Source organism: Lutjanus erythropterus, chromosome 21 (assembly GCF_056507025.1).
Source record: "Lutjanus erythropterus isolate fLutEry1 chromosome 21, fLutEry1.hap2, whole genome shotgun sequence".
NCBI lineage: Eukaryota > Metazoa > Chordata > Actinopteri > Lutjaniformes > Lutjanidae > Lutjanus > Lutjanus erythropterus.
The window spans coordinates 18,447,611-18,469,821 of NC_139337.1; the positions used below are offsets into that span (position 1 = coordinate 18,447,611).

The 22,211-nt window shown below is 38.4% G+C and overlaps 2 protein-coding genes and 2 non-coding genes across 5 annotated transcripts; 2 read left to right on the plus strand and 2 right to left on the minus strand.

Annotated features, from left to right (window-relative positions):
* Nucleotides 1–796: 796 nt before the first annotated feature.
* crhb (corticotropin releasing hormone b) lies at nucleotides 797–2,374 on the plus strand. Its single transcript, XM_084746903.1, has 2 exons — nucleotides 797–1,003; nucleotides 1,421–2,374. The coding sequence occupies exon 2, from the start codon at nucleotides 1,441–1,443 to the stop codon at nucleotides 1,948–1,950; it is 510 nt and encodes a 169-aa protein (XP_084603029.1). The 5' UTR covers nucleotides 797–1,003; nucleotides 1,421–1,440; the 3' UTR covers nucleotides 1,951–2,374.
* A 4,262-nt stretch (nucleotides 2,375–6,636) lies between these two features.
* trim55b (tripartite motif containing 55b) lies at nucleotides 6,637–15,717 on the minus strand. Of its 2 annotated transcripts, none has more exons than XM_084747267.1 (8): nucleotides 15,193–15,717; nucleotides 14,416–14,585; nucleotides 12,879–13,053; nucleotides 11,602–11,697; nucleotides 9,404–9,637; nucleotides 9,291–9,313; nucleotides 8,234–8,358; nucleotides 6,637–7,478 (listed from the first exon to the last, which is right to left on the minus strand). In XM_084747267.1, exons 1-8 carry the CDS (start codon nucleotides 15,319–15,321, stop codon nucleotides 7,303–7,305), a joined length of 1,128 nt encoding a protein of 375 aa, XP_084603393.1. In that variant the 5' UTR covers nucleotides 15,322–15,717; the 3' UTR covers nucleotides 6,637–7,302. The 2 variants fall into 2 exon arrangements, with proteins under 2 accessions (XP_084603393.1, XP_084603392.1); XM_084747266.1 differs by having other exon boundaries at nucleotides 12,879–13,056; nucleotides 15,193–15,400.
* Nucleotides 15,718–16,751: 1,034 nt separating this feature from the next.
* On the minus strand, nucleotides 16,752–16,824 carry trnaa-agc (transfer RNA alanine (anticodon AGC)). The gene has a single exon. It is a non-coding gene; the product is annotated as a tRNA-Ala (tRNA).
* A 526-nt stretch (nucleotides 16,825–17,350) lies between these two features.
* trnay-gua (transfer RNA tyrosine (anticodon GUA)) lies at nucleotides 17,351–17,436 on the plus strand. The gene is given in 2 exon segments: nucleotides 17,351–17,387; nucleotides 17,401–17,436. It is a non-coding gene; the product is annotated as a tRNA-Tyr (tRNA).
* The last annotated feature ends 4,775 nt before the right edge of the window (nucleotides 17,437–22,211 follow it).

The window sequence follows — 22,211 nt, forward strand, 5'->3', positions numbered from 1 at the left end:
ATTAATATTAGTTATTTCATTGTGTTGCACTGAAGAGAGTGGAGAAAGTGTGAAACAGAACAGAGGGAGAGTTCTACTTTTTATCATCAAACTGCTTAAAATTCTAATGCCTTGTCTCATATTGGATTTGGCTCTCCATCTTGAAAGCGTGGCTTGGCGGTGGGCCCCTCTGGAGCGAGGTGGCCGAGGAGGCACCCAGTGGCAGCAGAGGTAGTGACGTTCGTATGTGCAGCAGCAATGAATCACTGGGAGACAATGCCCCTCTCGCAGCCTGAGCTGTTTGCAGATGCACAACCACTGAATGCAACACAGGTCAACAGGGAAACAGCTTTGGAATCATTAGTGTGGTGCATCAAGCAGAAAACAAGTCAGTCCTGCAGATTTGCACCTAAATGTACCTGTTGTACCTACAAACAATTTCTGTAAAACTATTTAGTGCATTGTGGCTGTTTCTAAGTTGATTTTTAAAAAGAACAGTCATTGTTTGTTATTTATAATTAAAATTTTGCCCCTTTAAATCTGATTTTGGATGCACAATTCTGAAAATGAGCTGTGACAGAGAAACAGAAAAAAAAGGCACAATTTCTAAACTTATCTTAATATAACACCCAGTCTTTCACTTTTACATGTCACCCTATTATTCTGAACTATCTCATTCAAGTGAAAATGCCAGCAGGTGTGGCACCTATAGGGCTATTCTGAAAGCAAAGGAGGTAGACGCTCGTGCACGCGCGCGCACACTCACATATGACTCATCTCATCTAAACTAAAGCACTTTGTCAGAGAGGCGTCCATTCACGTTACACCCCATGCAAGAACGCGCAGACTCAATCTCAGCTTGGAGCGCGACACTTATAGTGAGCTTGGCTATATAAGTCCATTCAGCATCTACTCTTTAAGTAACTATATACTTGTTCCTTCAAAGGAGTGAAGGAGGGCGGCATCTCGCCAAACTACCTGGCAACCTTACACGACTGTACTGGACCTCCTCTAAAGATTGAAGGTAAGGAAAAGCTTCTTTTATTTAATGCACATTATGAGTTTGAATGCATGCTTTCTCTTGTTACACATTCTATTTTTCTTAGGCGCAAATTAAGTCTAAATAAATGTGATTGGTTTTACAGATGTTTTAACAAATTTATTTGCAGATTACCAAGTGGATTTTTGTCCTTAGTAATTGCATTGTATTTTCAATCTATTATAAAAGTATATATATAAGGCAGTAATACTCACACTTCCGCAATTTATCAATTACTGAACCAAAAATCCTCTTTACGCACGAAATATTCCAAATTACATTAATGCGATGCCTGTTTTACGCGCGTAATTTCCTCATTACGCACCACATTTCCACACTAAAAGTGGTATGGAATACAAACATGACATAAAAATAATCGTGGATATTTGTTTTTCTTCTCAGATTCCTGCTGATATCCTGACATGAAGCTCAATTTACTTGGTACCACCGTGATTCTGATAGTTGCCTTCTTACCCCGCTACGAATGTCGGGCTATTGAGAGCCCTGGCGGTGCTCTGCGCGTCCCAGCTCCCCAAAGCCAAAACTCCCAGCAGCAGCAGCAGTCTGGTCCCATCCTGGAGCGGCTTGGAGAGGAGTATTTCATCCGACTGGGCAACGGGGACTCGAACTCTTTCCCATCATCCTCGTCCATGTATCCCGGCGGATCACCTGCCATCTACAACAGAGCGTTGCAACTCCAGCTGACGCGGCGTCTTTTACAAGGGAAAGTTGGGAACATCAGGGCGCTCATAAGCGGCTTCGGAGACCGCGGGGACGAGTCGATGGAAAGAGGGAGGAGGTCCGAGGACCCGCCGATATCCCTGGACCTGACCTTCCACCTGCTCCGGGAGATGATGGAGATGTCCAGGGCGGAACAGCTGGCCCAGCAGGCGCAAAATAACAGAAGAATGATGGAGCTCTTCGGGAAATGAAGACCTCCTTCCAGTCCGCCAAAGATCTCCTTTCCTCTTTCTTTTCTGTTTTTCTTTTTTGCATTTTTACCATCAGCACAAAACATGCTCTGTACAATATAGTGCTGCTTTATCACTCTATTATTTATAGCTTTAACCTCAAACTATGGAGCGTAAACGGGCTGATCCGATTGTACCTTGCCATTTTAATGTTGGTGTCAAATCTGTAGAATTACACCGTTCTTCATGTTTGAGATGAAATACTTTCGGTTAAGACATGATGAAATACTGCATTGACAAAAATTGGCATTTTTGTTTTAGATTATTATGAATCACTGTATTTATGATATTTATGTTTGTTAATAAACTTATGTGCAACCAGTCATTTTCTGTTGTGCAAGAGAACGTCTTATATCTATATTTTTTAATAAAAAATTAAAAGCAATGCTCACACTTCTCTGTGGATATCCTTACATATCAGTTAATGGTACCACTTTACGATAAGATTACCCTTACAGATGGTCTAGAATTAGGTTAATAATTAGGTTTTAAACGCTTAATAAATCATTAATAAGCTGATACAACACATTAAATTAAAAGGATAATAGTGACCTGTTACATGTCAAACAGTGAGTCCACATTTTTCTGTGCTGTTAAACCTCAAATCTTATTGCTTACTTATCTTACTCTGTCGTCTATATTCCAAGTTACTTTAATTACTAATTTGATTAAAGTACACTTTTCCTCATACATGGATTTGTAATCTTATGTTGGGAAAATTTACTGCAGACAGAATATCATAGATCATTTTAGAGGTTTGCAGTATTGTGTAATTTCCCATAAGATAGTGTCACCTTCCCATTGAATACAGTTTCAGTGCCCCTCTGGATAGTGGTAGGGATAATGTTGTCAAAAGTATCGATACTTTAATATTTCTTTCAAAGCTATTAAAAATGCTTATTCAAGGCCTCATTTTAGTTCAGTCTTTATCATCCAGACAGAAACTTGGCTTGCAATGCAGCAAAGCCAGTGACTTTTTCTGTAGCAAAACTGTTTGCAGGTTGTTCAGTTTTTTCTTTTCTCTTTTTTGTAAGTATTGAATATCATTAAACAGTTTAAAATTCTGGTGTGACTAATTTGGGATAAAGTTGGGGTGAGGTTAAGATAAGGGAAAACACATATTGATGAGGAAACAGACTTTGATACAACACCGGTCCTCAGTGATGCACCTCCTGACACGATTTTATAGGAAACTTATTGACAAAGACTCCTCTCAACCTCCTGGATTCATTACTGGGGGTGTCTGGGTAGTTAGTGAGTGGGAGCTCTTGACTGACCCTTCATTGTTGCTTTAGAGATTTAACCCAGTAAGCCAGTAAGTGTTGTACACATGCTTTTCAAGTATTGAGCTGAGGTGAAGCAAGAGAAACCAGTGACTGAGGGGATCCAACTGTGTACTGAGTAAAGCAAAGAGGAGCAGAGAGACGGTTTCAATGACACAAACTGGAAACTTTTTTTAAAATTGTTGTGACAATGTAGATAAATGGACAGATGCTATCACCTCCTACATAATATTCTATAATAAGGTGTCTACATATATCACCGAGTTAAATGTAAGACTTTTTAATTCAACTGCTCAATTAAATTTAAGGCCAATTGTGCACTAAAACTAAACATCAAATTCTGGGTAAACAGTCAACATTAATTGTCAGTTCAAAATTATATGTGACGCAAAATGACAATAACTAGTTGAGTTAATGAACATTTGTCCAAATACATTAATTGATGGGAAAAATATATTTGTCCTGTAATATTAATCACTACAATTGTACAGTCAGTCTGAAACAAGGCCCATATCAAGGTAGAATCCACCATTTCTATGCTGGAAGTCACGTAAATACCTGTATTATCATTGTGGATCTCTTTTTTTATAGTTTATGTATACATACAAATAAGTAAGCAGAGGCAATCATGTCTCATTTAGTCTACAGTCTGTTGTTTATACAGTTTCTCTGTATAAACTGAACTGAGAGAGAGCTCTTTCCCTAATATTGTTGAAGTTGTTTACAGCATCCAGTGAATAAATATTTAAGACCTTCCCAAGCAGAACTTGAGAAAATTCAAACTATTTAAGGCCTTTTAGAAGAAAATGTGAATTTAAGACATTTTAAGATTTTTTAATGACCTGCAGCCACCATGTGTAAAAGCAACTGTGTGCAGACAAAAACACCAGAACAAAGCATGGCTACACAGAGATCTAAAATGTTTCTTAATGTGAAAAAAGTCAGGATCCTACATTCAAGTATTTGAATAGGTCATCTATACTGGAGGGCTGCAACTATGACTATTTTTATTGTCAATTAACCTGACAATTATTATCATGAATAATTGTTTAGATTATGAAATTGTCAGAAAAAATGTGAAAAATGCTCATCACAATTTCCCATTTTAAAATCCACAGACTCTTCATTTATCGTCATAAATGACAAAGAAAAGCAGCCGATCTTCACATTTAAGAAACTGGAACCAGCAGATATGTGACACTCTTGCTTGAAAAATGACTGAAATTATTAATTGATCATCAAAATAATTGGCAACAGAGCTGTAACAATGAATCAATTATTAATCAACTATTAAATTAACTATTTTGATAATTGATTATCAAAATTAATTGATCTTTTTGAGTCTGTTTTGTTAAGAAAAGATGTCCAATTTTTCTGATTTCAGCTTCTCAAATGTTAATAAAAGACACGTGAGGGCATCATCTTGGGGTTTGTTAAATGCTAATCAAACATTTTCAAAATTTTCTGACATTTTATGGACCAAATCACTAATTGATTAATTGAGAAAATGACTGACAGATTGATCGGTAATGAAAATAATCGTGAATTGCCAACAAATTTTCTTTCCTTCCGCCGATCGAATTGATTAATCTAGTAGTTATTGCAGCTGTGATATACTGTATCTCTCCTCATATAGGTTTACAGGTTCATGGTGTAAAAGCAAACAGTTGGGTGGAGAGAGCACAAATGGCCACTGCATCTTGAGTCTTGCCTACACAGATATTGATTGATGGAGAGAGTTTTTTTCTAACTGAATATAAAAGTCTTATATGGTGTAACCATGGCATTGCTCTGGAGCCAAGTCGTGGGTTAGCACCGTGCCTCCTCTCTAAAGGAGCTGTAACAACGAAAACATTTACCAAAGATGTTTGTAAGGATGCTGTAAGGAGCAGGTGAAGAACATCCATACAGCATCCTTCCTCCTGAACCGTTAATCCCCAATAAGCAGTTCTCATTATACTGGCAAGAGGCAACCACAGACAGCTGAAAGATGCACCACTGATAGCTAATGAGTGTGAAAGACACTGTGTATGTGTATGTGTGTGTGTGTGTGTGTACATGGCGTGATGATCCTTGACCCACAGTGTCAGGGTAGACTAAACAAGAGCTGTGGCTGTGAGTCATCCTATTCTGTTTGGCCCACTTAGCAACTTGGGGCTTAGAGCTGCATTGAGCCCATTTGTAAAGGCTCCAACTCACTCACACAATAATTAGATAGGACTGTCTCAATAGTGGAGTCACAGCAAGGTGAGACCATTGCAAGGCAGCAAACAGAGAACGGGTGGCCAGTGGCTTGCTGCACTCTGTGTGGTACAGTAGGTTGTAGGCAGGAATGCTATCACGACCATACTGTAGAAAAGCTGTCAGAACGAGCTATAAAAATGGCTCTAATGCCTCTTCTGGATGGATTTCCTTTGACAGAAATAAACAAAGAAGACTGTGAAGAAGAGATAAAGGGAGCGAGAAAAGAAAAATAAGTCTGTACACATGCGCACACACTCACACAAACGGATTGGGGTGTTACACAAAATCTTTCATTGGTAATTCAGTCCAGGCTCGAACCACCACACAGAGCACAACAGCACATGTGGTGGTAACATGAAACTGACAACAGTTTTATTTCTGTTAATCTGGTATTAGCAAATACTGAGAAATCATGCAAATATTGACTGATTGATTTGATTTAATTATTGTGTTATGAACAAATAATGTGCCCAGCACAAACAGGCTTGCACGACACCATTATTTGGGAGAAGACACCAGAAACCAGATTGGCAGCACAAATTACAAATAATACTAAACAAATTAATAATCATAACTGTACTTGCAGAGACGTCATTATCTGTAACTGTTCAACCAAAAAACTACCTTGATTTGTTAGTTTGTTTGTGTTATTGCATGACTTCAGTGTTTTAAAAGGATCTTCCAGATTAACCGAAGTCACACAATATCACAAACAAACAAAGAGATTGAGGCAGAAGTTGACCAGCAAGGCTAAACTGTTATGCAAGGCTCATAAAATGCAGTTTCCTGTTAGAAAAAGCTGTCTGACAGCTAAGCAAAGACATGAATATATTCTAAGTATAGTGTAGACTGAAACTGATATTGATTTTTTTTCTTAGATGGACCTTCTTTAGGTGGTTAAAATACATTTTCTTGGTGTCCACAGAGGTTCATTGCTTAGCTTCCATGCTGGTGCCCCTCTCTGCTTCTCAGCTGTGTCCAGCATCTACTGCATGTAATACACTGACTATGGATACGTCATACAACCCAGCTTAAAAAAAAATAATCAAAACTATCCCTTTAATATGGGGGAGACACATGCATCATAAAGTTGTAAAGTAAAATATCAAAGATCTTTACATATTTGTGCAATTCTGTTTTAATGACACATAAGATATAATACACCAGGGCAAAATGTGTTGTTTTGTCCATAATAGGAAAATATATCTGTGTTACACAACAAAAAGAACTCAACACATATTACAGGCAGTTGCATGTATGAAACACTGAAATGTCACAGAGATAATTTTATACTCTGCTACCCGACTCATAAAGTTATATCGCTTATAAAAAAGGATACAACAGGGAGAAAAACCTGAGGCCCCCGTGTCTTTCTCTCTAATGATGTAGTTTAAGCAGTGAGTCACAAAAGGTCAGCTACATAAAAAATGTATGAAGACGTCTGAATTCTAGAAATAACCAACAGACACCTAGAATCTGTCTCTTAAAAAAAAAAAGTACAGGAGGAACCAAAATGTGTATTTAGTCAAGACAAAAATGTCAGTCAGAATGCAGCAGTGATGCACGCTAACACAATCATAATAAAAGAGAGAAGGGAATAGAAACTTCTGTCTCTTCCTTTAGATCTACCTCAGCAACCCAAGGTTTCCCTTCGGCAAAGATCTAAATCCGTCTCGCTGTTCCCCAATCTGTGAGGAAAAGTATCAGAACTGACCTGAAATCAACATCCAGGAGCAAAACTTATCCTGCTCCTGGTTTGGGTGTTGTCAGGGCCGGCGGCTGACAGCTAGGTCGAAGCGGCGCTCTTGGCTGCGCTCGGGGAGGAGTTCGTCTGCTGTGGGGCGGAGGGTTGGACAGAGGTGGCAGCACTGACAGCGCTGCCTCCAGAAACAGTCTGGGCCCCCTCTCCTTCTGCAGTGCCTGCTTCTCCATCCTCGTCCTCTTCATCCTCATCTTCGTCATCTGTGGAAGGAATAAAAGGGAAATAAAAGATTAGTCTGAGCTGTGAGCAGCTAATTGCTGCCACCACCAACACTCCATTAAGAACATTTATGCTATTTAAAATGCAACCTGTGTTATCCAGGTAAGGAAAAAAAATGGATCTTAAAGCACGGTGTAAATACGTTGTGATCAGAATGTGATCAGATCTGCCTCACCACATCTGGCTACTCTGGCTCACACTGTGTTCAGATCTTAGGTGGATGTAAACACAGTTCATAAAATGTGCTGGCATCCAAACACAACATAACATTAATACAGATATTTGTTTTTAAGTAGCATAAAAATATAGGTTATTGTTCAAATTTAGAAAGTGAGCAAGCACGAAAGCTGAAAGAGACTTGATGCGAATTACTGATTTTACATCTATTCTGTGCCATGAAAGTGCCAAACGATGCTTTATTCAACAGAACTGTGTTAAAGATGAAAGTGATCCAGGTGGAAAATGATCAAAGAGGCTGCTTTCTGCTTTGTTTCCATGAGCCCACTAATGTCACTGCAGCAATTATCGTTAATATTTAAGCAGAAAAACTAAAAACTGTTTTTATAAACAGACTGGAGAGAGACAGAACCCCTGATCTCTACCAAGAACGCATTAAAAATACTAGGTGTAAAAAAGCAAAGATCGGATTGTTTATTATCCTGACAATATATCCAGATACAGATTCCATGATCTGAGATGATGATGGTGTAAATGGGGCGCAGCTGTGTCACTTCACCTTGGATGAAATCGATGTTGCGCAGGGCCTTGCACTCCTTCTTGAACTCCACGTTGTAGTGATCCATGTTCTCATAGCCACGCTCAACTTTGTCCAAGTGTGCCGTACTGGATGCGTCTGCTATCCTGAGTGCAGAAGAAGCAATTAGTGTAATTAGCATATTTACAGTGGAAAAAAAAATCAGTCAATGTAACACTTGTTTCACATCATCAGTCTGTGATGTTTAGCACACTCTACAAGTTATTTCAGGATTGCTGAAGCTAAAGATAGTTATTTGCTACATTTCACAGAAATAATTTTGACAGCTCCCAGTAAGCAGGTGTGATCTTGCTGCAGGCTGGTGGTTTTATGTTATGTGACGCAAGTTTGGTAAATCATTCACAGGAATTTAAACAAAAAAAAAATGCAAACAGCAAGAAGACACCAAAAAGAGACATATTCAGTAGTGGTTATTAATAGTGGTCTGTCAGAAAGGATTTTTCCTGTGCTAAGCTACAAGAATTTTGGTCTGTCGTCTTTAAAAAGATGTCAGAACGCCTGAACAAAACTGTTACCTTGTGCCCATTTATAGCCGTCTTCTGTGCCCCTCTCTGTACACTATGAAAGACTGATGCTGAGTGTATCACACTTGCTGCTTTACTCCGCAGATCCACAATTTTACTTTAATGGAAAGATGCTCACGACCTATCCATATCCATTAGATTAAAGACTTACAGCACTTTTTTAAGTTAGAGAAAATAAAATACTTGTTAAGGGGCTCCACAAATACTTTTAATCAAGTATGGAATCCCTTTTTAACCATATTAAAGAGAAAAACCAATTGCCCAAAGAATTAGGAATGCTTGCTTAATGCAGTTCTATGCACATATCTGACAGCCAATTATATTTCTTATCTTGTCTTTTGGTTAAGTTATTTATTTTGGATTATTGGAGTTTTACTTTTTATTGTATGCTTTGGTTTCTCCTGTCTTCTTGGTGTACACAACATGTCACCAAATATGTCATACAATACTGTACAGTCAGACAGGGTTTTAACTTTAAAATGACTTGTACTTACTGTTTGAGGAGAGGCTTTGTATTCTGAAGGAGACAACAGAAAAAAAGACCAACTTATACACAAAATTCTGTTAACTGTAACCATTTTATGTCGCGTTTGCTAATGGCTCTGACCTGTAAAAACAAAGCCATTTCTGGTTCCTCCATCGTCTGGATCCCCTTCTCCACGATCTTACAGCTCTCCTCCAGGTGGTCTCCGTACTTCCTTGTCAGGCCCCGGATATAGTTCACCTTCTCTTCCTGTTCGGCCGTCACCTTCTGACTCATCTCCCTCTTCTTCCCCTCCAGGATGGAGTACAGATGGTCAAACTTCTCGCACACCAGAGTCTTCTGCCTCCGACCATTTTCCTATAAATGTATGAGTGACACGTGCACACACATGGGGAAAGACCATACTTTATGGATGCCCAAATTCTGTGACCAAAGGGCAAAAATGATGATAATGTTATGTAAAATTACATCAAATGTATTAGATTATTAGCAGTAGAGCTCTTCTTTTTCGCATTAGACTGTCTTCAGCTTGTTCTTCTTAATGGACTGACTGTTGATGTTTATATATTTGAGACTAGTTAGGCCTCACTCTGCTTCCAAACAGACTCTGGTGCAGTTTGTTTATGGTCTGAAAGCAAATGTACCAACCACAAGATTTTATGATGGCAGATGTGTGACTTCAGCATGATTTCAAAAGCTGAAATACTAATAAATCCATCTGCTGATTGTGAAATCTGTTCAGGAAGCATAAGCAGGAAGCATGTATAAGCCATGAATAAATGTATAAATAATTTTCTGACAATGGTAACACATATGCACATATAGTTTTCCTAATTAACAGATCAAAGGCTGTTTAACCTGCTGTGCTTATATCCGACTCCATGTACTTTGTTAGATTAAAAAGTGTGTGACAGTGATCTTGCAGTAATAAGCCCTGAATCAACATGTACAAGACACCTCCTGTCTTCTCCTGTCTCTATGGTCTCGATCTGTTAGTCATCATGTTGTAAAACCAGCGTAGGGTACATGAAGTAAAAAAAAACAAAAAAACACCCACTATTGTACTGTATATCAGCTCTTACAGAATGTCTCTCATCCAGTCAAATATTGGACAAATATCAATGTTTGACATTAAGTTAACATTGAACAATGTTTAAGTTACACATCACAAAATTCTTATTTTATCATTACAGACCTTGTATTACATGTCTTGTACAATCATTTGTCACTTTCAGTGTCAGTTGAAGATACGTTAGATGAGAAGTTTTAATAGAATTTAATAGGGAAGCTTAACAACACTGCTCCTTTACATTGCAGTAAAAAAAAAAAAAAAATTAGGTTTTGTAGTCATTGCAGTAAAGGATTTTAGTGTACTGTTTTAAACGAGAATAAAAGCATGAGCTCGTCAGTGTGTATCATTTGGATTCTATCTATACTAATACTTCTTTACTTTATTGTTCTATAGCAGCAACAGTAATGTTTACTACTGCAAAGTCACTATATAAACTCGGTAATATCTCACTGGACATAAATCACCAAAACCTTGATGAGTACTGATAAAGTAACTGATAACGTCAGAGCTAATCAATACTAGAGGCGTTAATAATTTATCCTTTAGGCCTGTTTGATACCAAGTTTTGGTATGCTGGTCAAATCCCATCCCATCAAAACCCATGGTGGGCTCCAATTTGGGCGACTCTGATCTATATGAGTCATTCATCAGTCTTGTAGGATACAAAAGAGATTAGAGTACTCAAAAGAAAAGACCAAACCAATGAAAATGAGTTAATAACTTTCTGTGTATGGCTGTGTAAATACTGTTAACTATGTTTTCTGACCATGCGGTAGTGCCATATGTGCAGGGAGGACGGCGAAGCTCATTCTGCATGTCTGTCGTGAGTGACGCCACTGAGGCTGACACATAGGGTACTGGAGCCTCTCCAGCCTCCTCCCTGCTACGTCCAACTGCGGCACGTGAACCATAGGAAAGCTGTCTGTTCTCCGTTCCATCAATTACATTGCTCATTTTTTAATGTCAACGGGCCAGAAGCAGAATGGAGTGCCCTGCTAAGAGCATGTAGAAGAAAACATGGAAAACAGAGAAGAGAACAGAACCGAGGCACCAAAACATTAATTTTCAACTCTGCACCTCTCTGTCTGAATCTCACAGACAGATAAAAGCAGAGAGAGTGGCAGCGACAAGGACACATTACGTGTGTTTGTACATCTGTGCAGGTGACTGCAGGTGCATTAGTGTGTGCACGGAGCGAGTGCTTGCTGTGTGAGTGAGCGGCCAGGCGCTGCAGCAGTCGGACACTGACCTCTACAGCACGACAGGCTTCCTCCAGCTGACTAATGATGCCTTGCATCCTGTCGTTGTTACCGACCATCATGGCAATCCCGTCACTCAGCTCCGTCTAGGGGGCAAGGACACAGCAGAGTAAATACCTGAGATCTGACCTGAATAAATCAACTTCATGGTCACACCTATGTTTTCATGTGTACTTTAAAAATTAAGCATTATTTCAAAACTATACATTTTTTTCTCTTACCTGTAGTGCTTTTTATCCATCTAGATTGCTTTGGTGTGAGTTTTTTGGAGATATCAGGCGTAGAGATGTCTGCCCATATAATAAAACTAGATAGCACTCAGGTTGTGGCGCTCAGAGTGCCAAAAACATACATTTGAAAAAAACTCACCAGTAATATCTCTTTCCAGAAATCATAACCGGCATGAACCTGTCTTGAGTAACTCAAGATATTCCACAAACCTTTTTGTGAGCAGTTTCATGTAGGAGCTATTTTCTTTCTACTGAACTACACCTGTCATGCTGGGGACACAAGAAACGCTGAAGCACTGTGAAGTGCCCCAAAATGCTGCCCACCTCAATTCAGCGCCCATGTTAACCAACTGGGCCATACAAACAGAGCGCATAGCGATGCAGCTCAGAGCTCCTCAGCCGACTTGCAATCTAGTTGTGGTGACTGTCTTATTTTGTGCTCTGTGAGTGAATGAGGCATGAAAACACACTGATTATCTACTATAGATAATATAAATTAAACATTATATATGATATAAATGTTCTGATTGAATATGCATCCCGTGTTTTCCATCTCTTTTCATTTCTCTCCCGTCTCCCTGCTGTTCTCCTGGAGTTTCAATTCCCCCACATGATGAAATATTAAAGTCTTCTCATCAACTATATTTCTTATTAGAAGCAGTATCAGTGCTGTTTGTGGCTGTTTATTTTAATTATGTAGTTATTCCACATGTTTGTCAGTTGTGTCTACAGAGAGAGGAGAGACGAGCAGAGCAGACAGGCAAGAGGAGAACCCCTCCTCGCAGATCATCACACAAGGTGATTGCCTGCTTTTTATCCTGGAACACATTAAAAGCTTTAAATTAATAAGGTTATTATGAAGATCAGCTCTATGTCTGAATGTGAAAGCCTTCTAGTTCAGTTAGATTTGAAAGAAGGTAGACATGTTTGCAGCCTATATCTCCAAAACTCAGCAACTCACCTCGAAACAACCTAGATCTGTCTCTGTCTCAGTGATTGACAGTGTTCATCACCTCCATGAGGGTCTCAAGCCTCACCTTCTTTGTCTGGTAGATGCTGGTGATGGGTGCAACCTCACAGTCTTTGTGGGCTCCAAATACTTTACACATGGAGCACGTGGGCACACTGTGAGTGACGCAGTAAATGTTGATCTTTTCGTCCTCATGAACGTCACACATGGGCGTCTCCTCCTTCCTCTCAGGCTCTGGCTTGCTGCTGTTAAAAGGTTTAAAAACAAAACACGGCTGTACATTCCAGTGCATATTGATGTGACGTGTAATGTCAGTTTGATAATGTCACAGGTACACGTCTCAGTAGTTTATTGATGATCCATCAGTCTGGCCTGGCCACGCACATTGACTGTCAGCACTATAATCAATACATCACTATAACCCTGTGCAGTACACAGGTGTAAGTGGAGGTGTACGCCGTTATGTTTGATTTCTATTAACTTCTATCTTATGTGAACGACTCACACTTACACTGCTGAATCAATTTATCAAAGCATCAGTTAATTGTCCATAAAATATTTCACTTTTGTGACACAATGTGTGACGAACAGTATTATAATGAAATACTGTAGTGCTGCAGAGATGCCCTGGTCCACAAATCTTGTTCTTCACATGTAAGAAAACATGTTTGTTTGGTACAGACCTCATCATTTTTATATTTTTGAGTGAAAATGATGATGCTGGTGCAAAAATGAGCATTCTAACTGACTGTGAATCATATCCCAATCCCACTATCTGTCAAAAATAATGGCAGTATGAGTTGTATTTTTTTTATTTTATTTTTTTTACCATATTGTGCAGCTGCAGGTGCTGCATGTTAATAACATTTCTGAAAATATATCAAAGTTAGCCAGAAAAAGCTCATTTTCATCTGTAGTTCCCTGGGCAGGCAATAGTTCAATCATAGTCATCATGCATGAAAGGACTGAAAAATAAAACAGAAGCAAATATGCAGATTGCATTGCACTATATAAGAGAGGCAGAGAGCTGACAAACGGAATCAACAATAGTTGGTTAATTTTTTGTCATTTATGGTGGGAGATGAAATGTTTTTTCTGTTCTGGACAATTGGTTGGACAAAAGAAGCAATCTGAAGATGTCACTTTGATCTCTTAGAAACTGTATTGAGAAATTTTCACAGTTTTTATAGACTAAATGATTAATTGTGAAAATACTTGTCAGATTAATCAATTATTATTTGCAGCCCTATTGACCACAGAATATTTCACTTAGTTATCTAAAATAATGCCACAAAACCTTGATCTAGGATGAGGTTGAGAATCCTGAGTGTATGGGTGTCGTGGATCTTGTGTCATACAAGCCTTTTGGCACAGATTAGGGAAATCATCTGTGTACATAGATGACTAAAACTAGAAACCTACTGTCACCCTCTTCAGCTCTCTGACTCAGAACCCACTGGCACCAGCAAATACAACACTTCCTGCCATCACGCCACCGGTTTATCCCAGTTGTCCTCTACCGTCTCCATTCACTGCCCTCTGGGTTAAAAACAGCTTTATCTGATAAAGAAACTGTACGGAGTGTGTTATCTAATCTTTCTTACCTGCTGGACTCCTGTTTGAACATGTCGATGATATTCTCGACCAGCAGGTTCCTCTGCAGCCCATAAACGCCATGCCTGTCCAGAACCACCTCATGTCTGCAGGACGGGCATCTGAAGCGGCCACCAGATGTCAACGAGCCACCTCGTGTTGGAAGGTACGGATTTGAGGCCTGTAAACAGTTGATGCAAACCTTAAATTTAGTGTGACTGCACAAGGGTTCCAGTAATAGAATCACCTCACTGGCAAAAAAACAGTTTCACTCAACAGTCATGAAATCTAATAAATTAACAGCTCATAATAATAATGTATCCCCATGACGAAACCTCAAAACAATGAACTGCCCAGCTGTCACTCCCAAATTTGTTGACAGGTATTTTAATGAAGGACCAACAACTAAATCTTTAATTTCTCAAGCTGTCATTGTTTTAGGATGTTGATAATGATGACTTACATTAATTATGTTTGTAAACACAGCCACACATGTTCCATTATGATCAACTGTGACATAAAAATGCTGATTTATTGTATAAAACTCTGCAATTATATAGGAGAATATTGTTTTAATGTAATTTATGCTGTTCAGACAGTTTTGGTTTGGCCTGTCACCCATCACGAATGTAGGGCAAGTTCATAAACATATCAATGGTTCAAATGTCCTAGGCTGCTGGCTGGAAATGCCAATACTCTATGACCTGTATGTACTGTACCATGTTCCTCAAGCCAATAAATACGTTCCCCTTAATACTAAAACTAAACAAATGTCATTGTGTTCTTACCTGAAAAATATCATTGGCACATTTTCTGCAGAGGTTGTGCTGGCAGGGTAGGATAACCACAGGCTTTGTAAACATCTCCAGACATATAGGACAAATCAGCTGTTTCTCCAAGTTGTCCATGTTGCTCATTTCAACAAAACCCTTCTAACAAGACATAAAACAGTAAAAAAAAAGAAAAGAAAAAAAGAAAAGATGGCAGGGTTAGAATAGAATCCGTTTATGAAAGCAGTCTACAGTGCATGGGCCCAAGTCAGGCTGAGGAGTAGGCCTGCTGCTCGTGTCCTAGCGGGTGTGGGCTCCTATCTCGCTGGTGTCAGTTCTGTTTTTAGCAGCTATTGCTGTCACGTCAAAGGTTGCCATTTTTACCTTGCCCATATTTGAAACTGAGCAGGGCAGTACTGAACAGCTGCCTACCAGACTCCACGTCCTCCTCTACACTGCTATCAGAGATGACTGCGTGTCTGTGCAGTCTATCATACGCTGCACAGACAGTGTATTATGTTACATACACTGTGTACACAAGATAATAATAATAGACCTTTTTCACAGCAGCCATTTTGAGATGAAATAGTAGGGTAAACACAGGTGTTGCCAATGATACTAATTAAGGTTCTGTTCCATTCAGATCAAACAGAGTCAGGGTGCTGCAATTGTGCATGTTGGCTCACTGGAAAGGCTTTGCTACACTGAATAGAATGGGACCTTAATTATTTTCACTGGTAACACTTGTGTTTACCATACTGTTTCATCAATATGGCTGCCAATGGAGCATTAGCCGCACTGGAGCTTTAACATCTAACATCATCTTTATATTCCAGTGTTCTGCATCCCTTTGTCCTGCGTAGAAATAAATGACAAAATATATGTATTAAAAAAAAAGCTGTGATAAACAATGTCAATGCTACAAAAAATATTTGGGTTTAAGTAAAATGTATTATTAGCAAATAATTAAATGTACACTCTTCCTTGTAGTCACTAAGCACATGATTAGGGATGTTAATGCATCTGTGCTGTAGTTCTCCTAACAAAACCATACGTTTAAACCATAGATATGATACATAAAACATAATAAAATAATTAATTGATTTAATTAATTAATGAATTAATGAGTAAAAACATAATAGAATATATTGTTTTGTATCTATGACTTAAACAATGGATGGACAGCTGTATTAATTTAAATTGTATAATGTTAATAGTTGTGCTTAACTAACACATAAATGTCTATTAACTGTTTACCCCATAAAATATTAGCCTGAAGTTGTTGCAACTTTCTGGCATGACATGTATGCTAACTTTATAACACGCTAACCGTTAGCATCATGCGACATCTCTAGCTTCCTTGCATTTGGACAGGTAAGCTAACAGGTAGCTAAGTTAGCTTTGCGACGAATGCGATTTGTGACTAGCATTAGTCAACCATTTTGTATTCATCATAATATCAGTAAAACAAAACAAGTACAACCCAGTCAAGGACAATATTCTGTAACATTTGACTGAGTAATATAACTTGTTTATTGAATTAATTCAAATACCACAGGCGAAAAGAAAAGGTTCGCTGGAGAATGCGGGCATCGATCCCGCTACCTCTCGCATGCTAAGCGAGCGCTCTACCATTTGAGCTAATTCCCCTTCGGAACCACGTTTTGGAGGACGGCAATTTGTGATGTATGTAATAGATTGCACTATCATCAGAGTGCCTACAAATAGGGGTTGTTTGGAAACTATTATGCGACGGATACAAAAGTTAAGCTTGTCATAACGTCATATATATGTGTACGACGACGACCTAATTAGCATTAGCATGAACCAATTTAGCTAACGTCAACAGAGAACTAAGCTAGCTAGCAGCTCACTTCAACGTTCATTAACAATGACACGATTTAATAGCATTAACAACTGTTTTTCTTCGAAGATCTCTTTCTAAATGTCTATGTAAAGTTAAAATACGTTATACAAAGTGGTACAGTGGTTCATCCATTTCAGGACAAGCTGTCTCACCCAAGGCGGACGGACGGACCTGCGTTGACTAAAGATAAGCTACGTTCATTCGACTTGGTTCGTTTCTTGACACGCTTTGTATACATGTAAATGAGAAATAGTAGTCGAAATACCATTTTGACATAAAATGGTTTAGTTGTGACAGAGGTAGCATCTCCCTTCGATAGCTCAGTTGGTAGAGCGGAGGACTGTAGCGGATACACTGAAATCCTTAGGTCGCTGGTTCGAATCCGGCTCGAAGGAGAGGTTTCTTTTCCCACAATGCAATTCCGTACTCTTCCATAACTGTGCAAACGTACATCTGTTTAAATAGCAGCGCAACTGGAAACAACTATACTGTTTTACTAAATAAACACAGTGAAAAACGTATTTATTTTCAGCCAGTCAGACAGCCTTATTCATGAATTCATAGAAGATTTATAAAAAGTGTGAAAGAAAAAGGGAACATGATAGACATAGAAGTATTAAAATAAAATAATAAAAAGCTTGACAGAAAGCATGATAGAAAGGTAGCACTGACGTCAGTACTCTGTCAAAACGTCAAAATCAGATAGATAAATAGGTAAATAATGAACTGAATTCACTCATATCAACGCATGACACGAGATCTTAAACATCCTGGTAGTTTTTGACCCATCCAGCCATGCGTAATCTAAGTTTTTTCTCCCTGACTCATCCAATATGACATCTGCCCTCCTTGTTACTCCATTCCCTTTATGATAAGGCCACATGGATATGCACACAATGCTGTTCACACAGACACGTCAGACTCAGTGAGTCATATTTAAACATTTCAGACAGATGTTATCACTGAAAATGAGTGCATGTCATTCTCCAGCCCCCCCGTCTGAATTTGCCTCTCTTTGTTTCATTTGATGTCACTTCAGGAACAACATACCACAGCTGTAAAGACACGAAGCATTTACCAAGTTAGCACCTTAAAGGTGAGGATGTTGTCTTGAAAGGGCATCACCGTCATATCCTTCTCTTACCTGTAATGTGATTTGTAAATCTGTCAAAATGTAAAATAGCAGACTTATTGCCTTGTATGTGTTGTGTTTCACCCAGTTCTTCCTGTCTGTGTATCTTGTGATCTACTTGAAATGATGTTTTCTCGTTACATTGTGATGTTGTAGGTCTACCACTTCGTCGAGTATTAATTAGTAGTCTTTAAAAGGCTTATTCATTAACAACAAGCACAGACTGCTCAAATGCTCAGCATTTAGATGACTCCTAAAAGTGAATTAAAATGACATCAATTAAGAAGATGTTCTGGGTTGCATCTTTGTGACTGAAGTGAATCCATAATTTTTGAGCCATTACTGTCTGATTCATTATATTGCAGCGCCTGTCAGCATAAATGCAATAAAGATTGAAGATTGACAAATTAAGAGCACTATAGAGCTTGCTTGATGATGAAAAGCCAGACAGACGCTGCAGTGAGTTTTTAGGTCAGAAGCTGCCAGTTTAAAGAGCCTGGCGTGACCCTCCTTTCCCTCTATTTTGCTCAGAAGTGGTACATGGTGTTTTGATCATACAGTAATAGGCTCTGCAGGTACTGCCAAGGCCACAAAACACACAACAGCAGGTCTTACACACATGCACACACACCCAACCATGCTCATAAAGGTCTACAAGCTCATGAGCAAGATAAAAGTCTGTATCTGCCCAGAATAGGAAGCAGAGCAAAGGGTGCCATCTGTTCTCTTGTATGAATATTTCAGTTAGGTGGAAGTCATATTGTAGTCATACAGATGGTAGCAGTCACTTCCTGGGATTTGATTTGCCCTTGACTTCGTAAGCATCCTCAGTTAATGTTGCCTATTCCACATTTGTCCTGGTAATTAAACTTTTCTCATGGAAGAAAGAACTAAATACCACAATCAGTGAGAAATACAGTCACCTTGCAGCAAATTTAATCCTATAGAAAAATAATTAGTAGTGACTAATATGAAGCTATTAATTGTGAAGTTATCAGTGGTTCATTGTGGACTTGCTTGGGTTGAAAACAAATAAATAAATGGCAAATTTAATTTAAAATGCGTGCGGAGAACACTGTTCTTATTATTGTTATTTCCCGCATTATTTTACACTATACAGAGTTGAAACTAGATTCTTTAGACTGGAAATTGAAAATGTCGAAATAAAGTTCACAAAAGTCAGATCTTTGGGCTGACTAATCATTCAGTGTGAAAGGGTCAACCTTTGGCTAATTCACGTATGAACTAGTTTGAAAGAACACACTATTTGTAAATAATATTTTAATAATAATAGTAATAATGAACATTCTTTTTACAAATGACATTTTTTGGGTCCTTAAGTAGAGTACAAAATAATATGCCTCACAAAATATATATAGAGAGCCCCCATCCGAACCACATATTTCGTCATTACCACATACCAACTGGCCTTGGTTGTCAACATAAATACACTTTATATGCAGTGGGCACAGACATTTAAATCAAGATAAAACTCAACAAACAAGCCATCACAAAACAAGGAAAGTACAATACAAGTATTTTGCCCTTACATTCTCCCCACAGAATACTGCTCGTGTCAGGAGTACTCCAAAACGTATTTGCCTCATTTTAAAATGTATACTGTAAATGTATAATTTTTATTGCACAACCAAAACAGCAATAACAGTGATGGTTTGCTCTAAACCCTTTATTCTTAAGCAGACAGGTGTGCAGAATTTATGATAATTTACAAAACAGGTGTTTTCATATCTATTTTCTTTTTTTTTTTTTTTTGCATTTTCAGACTGAGTTTCAGAACAACTCCTGATGTGGTCCCAGGTCCACCTGTAAGACGGCCCATTGGCTTCTTGTGTACAGGACTTCTGCAGATCCAAAGCAGAGAGCTCCTCCTGAGGTAGACAGTGACTCTTTCTTCCGAGATCCTTCTTCATCACTGCTTGCTAAATAGAAACCTGGTAAATGGCCGTCTGGCAGCATCCGGTTCCGCACCATCAGGCTCAGGGACAGCTTCATCCCACATGTCACAAGATTGTCCAGCTCTTGAGCTCTCAAGCTCATCACTGTGACACTTTACTTGCACCTTAATGGAACGGATGTCACTTTATCTTACACTACTATAACTCAATGTTTCCTACCTGTTTACATCACAGTTCATATATATATATATATATATATATATATATATATATATATATATATATATATATATATATATATATATATATATATATAACTACCATTTATACCTGCATACATCACAGTACATATTTCACCTGTTTAGAAACTGTTCAACCATTATACTATACTATGTCTATTTATTAGTGCACTGCCTGTCCAAAATCTTTTCCTTACCAGTCCATGACCTGTCCACATTACAGTTCCTATGCCTATATTTTAACTTCTTGTATTTTAACTATCTTATGTCTCATGTCTTATATTATTATTTCACTTGTGTGATTTTCTTTTTGGACATATTGTTAGAGCATCTTTGGAGGGAGCCTGAGAATTGAAAATTTCATTGCCAGTGGCTTCTTCACTGTGATTATTGTGCACGACATTAAAGACACACTTGAATATGCTCGAATTGAATGGACTGAAAAGTCTAACCAGGGGTTATAAAATAATTAACACACATCTAAATGAAAATACAGATGTGTTTTACTTGTTATAATTAAAATCTTTATGCCTTTCTTTTAGTCCTGCTTTATCACAAAACACAATTGGTTGTCAAGGTGGCAGAGCCTTTTCCTACTTGTAGGACTCACCTTAGTTTGACACTTCATATTGATCATAAAGTTTATTCCAATGAATAGCAACATTTTTATGATATAACTTATTTTACAAACAGCGACTGCTAAAGATAATTGGCATATGACTCAAAGCAGAAAGAGCATAGATTCTTTTGGAATTTGACCCCTAAAAACTTCACTTCAGCTCCAACAGTTTTTAATTATTGACCAACATTTAGGTGGACTTTATTTGTAATGTTTTTTATTAACATTTGTGAATGTAAAGTAGACAGACAGGTTGAATTCACATTTACATGACAGCTACATCATGTTTGACTTTAAATGCACGAGTCCAACCACCGTTCAAAGGAATCAGAGGCTTTATTGTCAGATGCAGTTCTAAACAATTTATCAGTGCTATAAAATTCTTAGTTTGCTAATTTGTTTCATACTCCTATAGTTTAACTTATGCAAGCTCATTCTGGTCACACTAACCATTAACATCTGCAACATGTGACACTTCATATCAGACTGGCAGTTATAATCACAAGAAGGACTGGTTATGCTGAGGCTTTTTTTAAGGATATCCAAGCACTGTATTGAATCACAGTGACCCACAATAACATGGAACAGAAATCTTGTAATTCTAAATAATCTACACATGATGAAAATAGAATTACAGTGAAAAAATGCTGACAAGCAGTTGCATTTTCCATAATCATAATCTCCCACTCTGTGTCTGGGATAAGCCAGTGTAAGTATAAGTAGGGTTACTGATAGTGGATTTGCATGATAATGTAATGTGGACCCTCAGATTTGCAAATGCCTTTCATCATTTTTGACATGTAGTCACTTGATGATAAGAAAGATTAATTCAAACAGCCAGATTTCCACATGGAGTTTTATGTAACATCCTCTCCCAAACAATGACGTAAAAGATACGTCAGTGTGTTTTAACAGGCACCACTGCAGCTCGTGGTCATGGGAAACTGAGATGCGCTCAGCATTCAAGTGCTTCTCTCAGCCTGGCTTAAAGCTCTGTGCAGTCCACATTGTTTCATCTTTAACACTTTAATTCAAAGTGCAGTGAAGCAGGTTGAGTTCAACATCCAGCAGCTGGGTGTTTACTCACCAAGAGCCTGCAGTGCCGGCATTAAGCGGGTTACACTGAGGGTACAGCCCCACAGACCCTTAGAGGAGAGGATAGAGAGACTTAGAAAGGTGTAGCGCAAAGTCATCTTCAAGTTTTCTTTGATGCAGAGGCAGTGAGAGTCAACCAGAGAATTCCCACAGTTTTGTGGTTCATTCT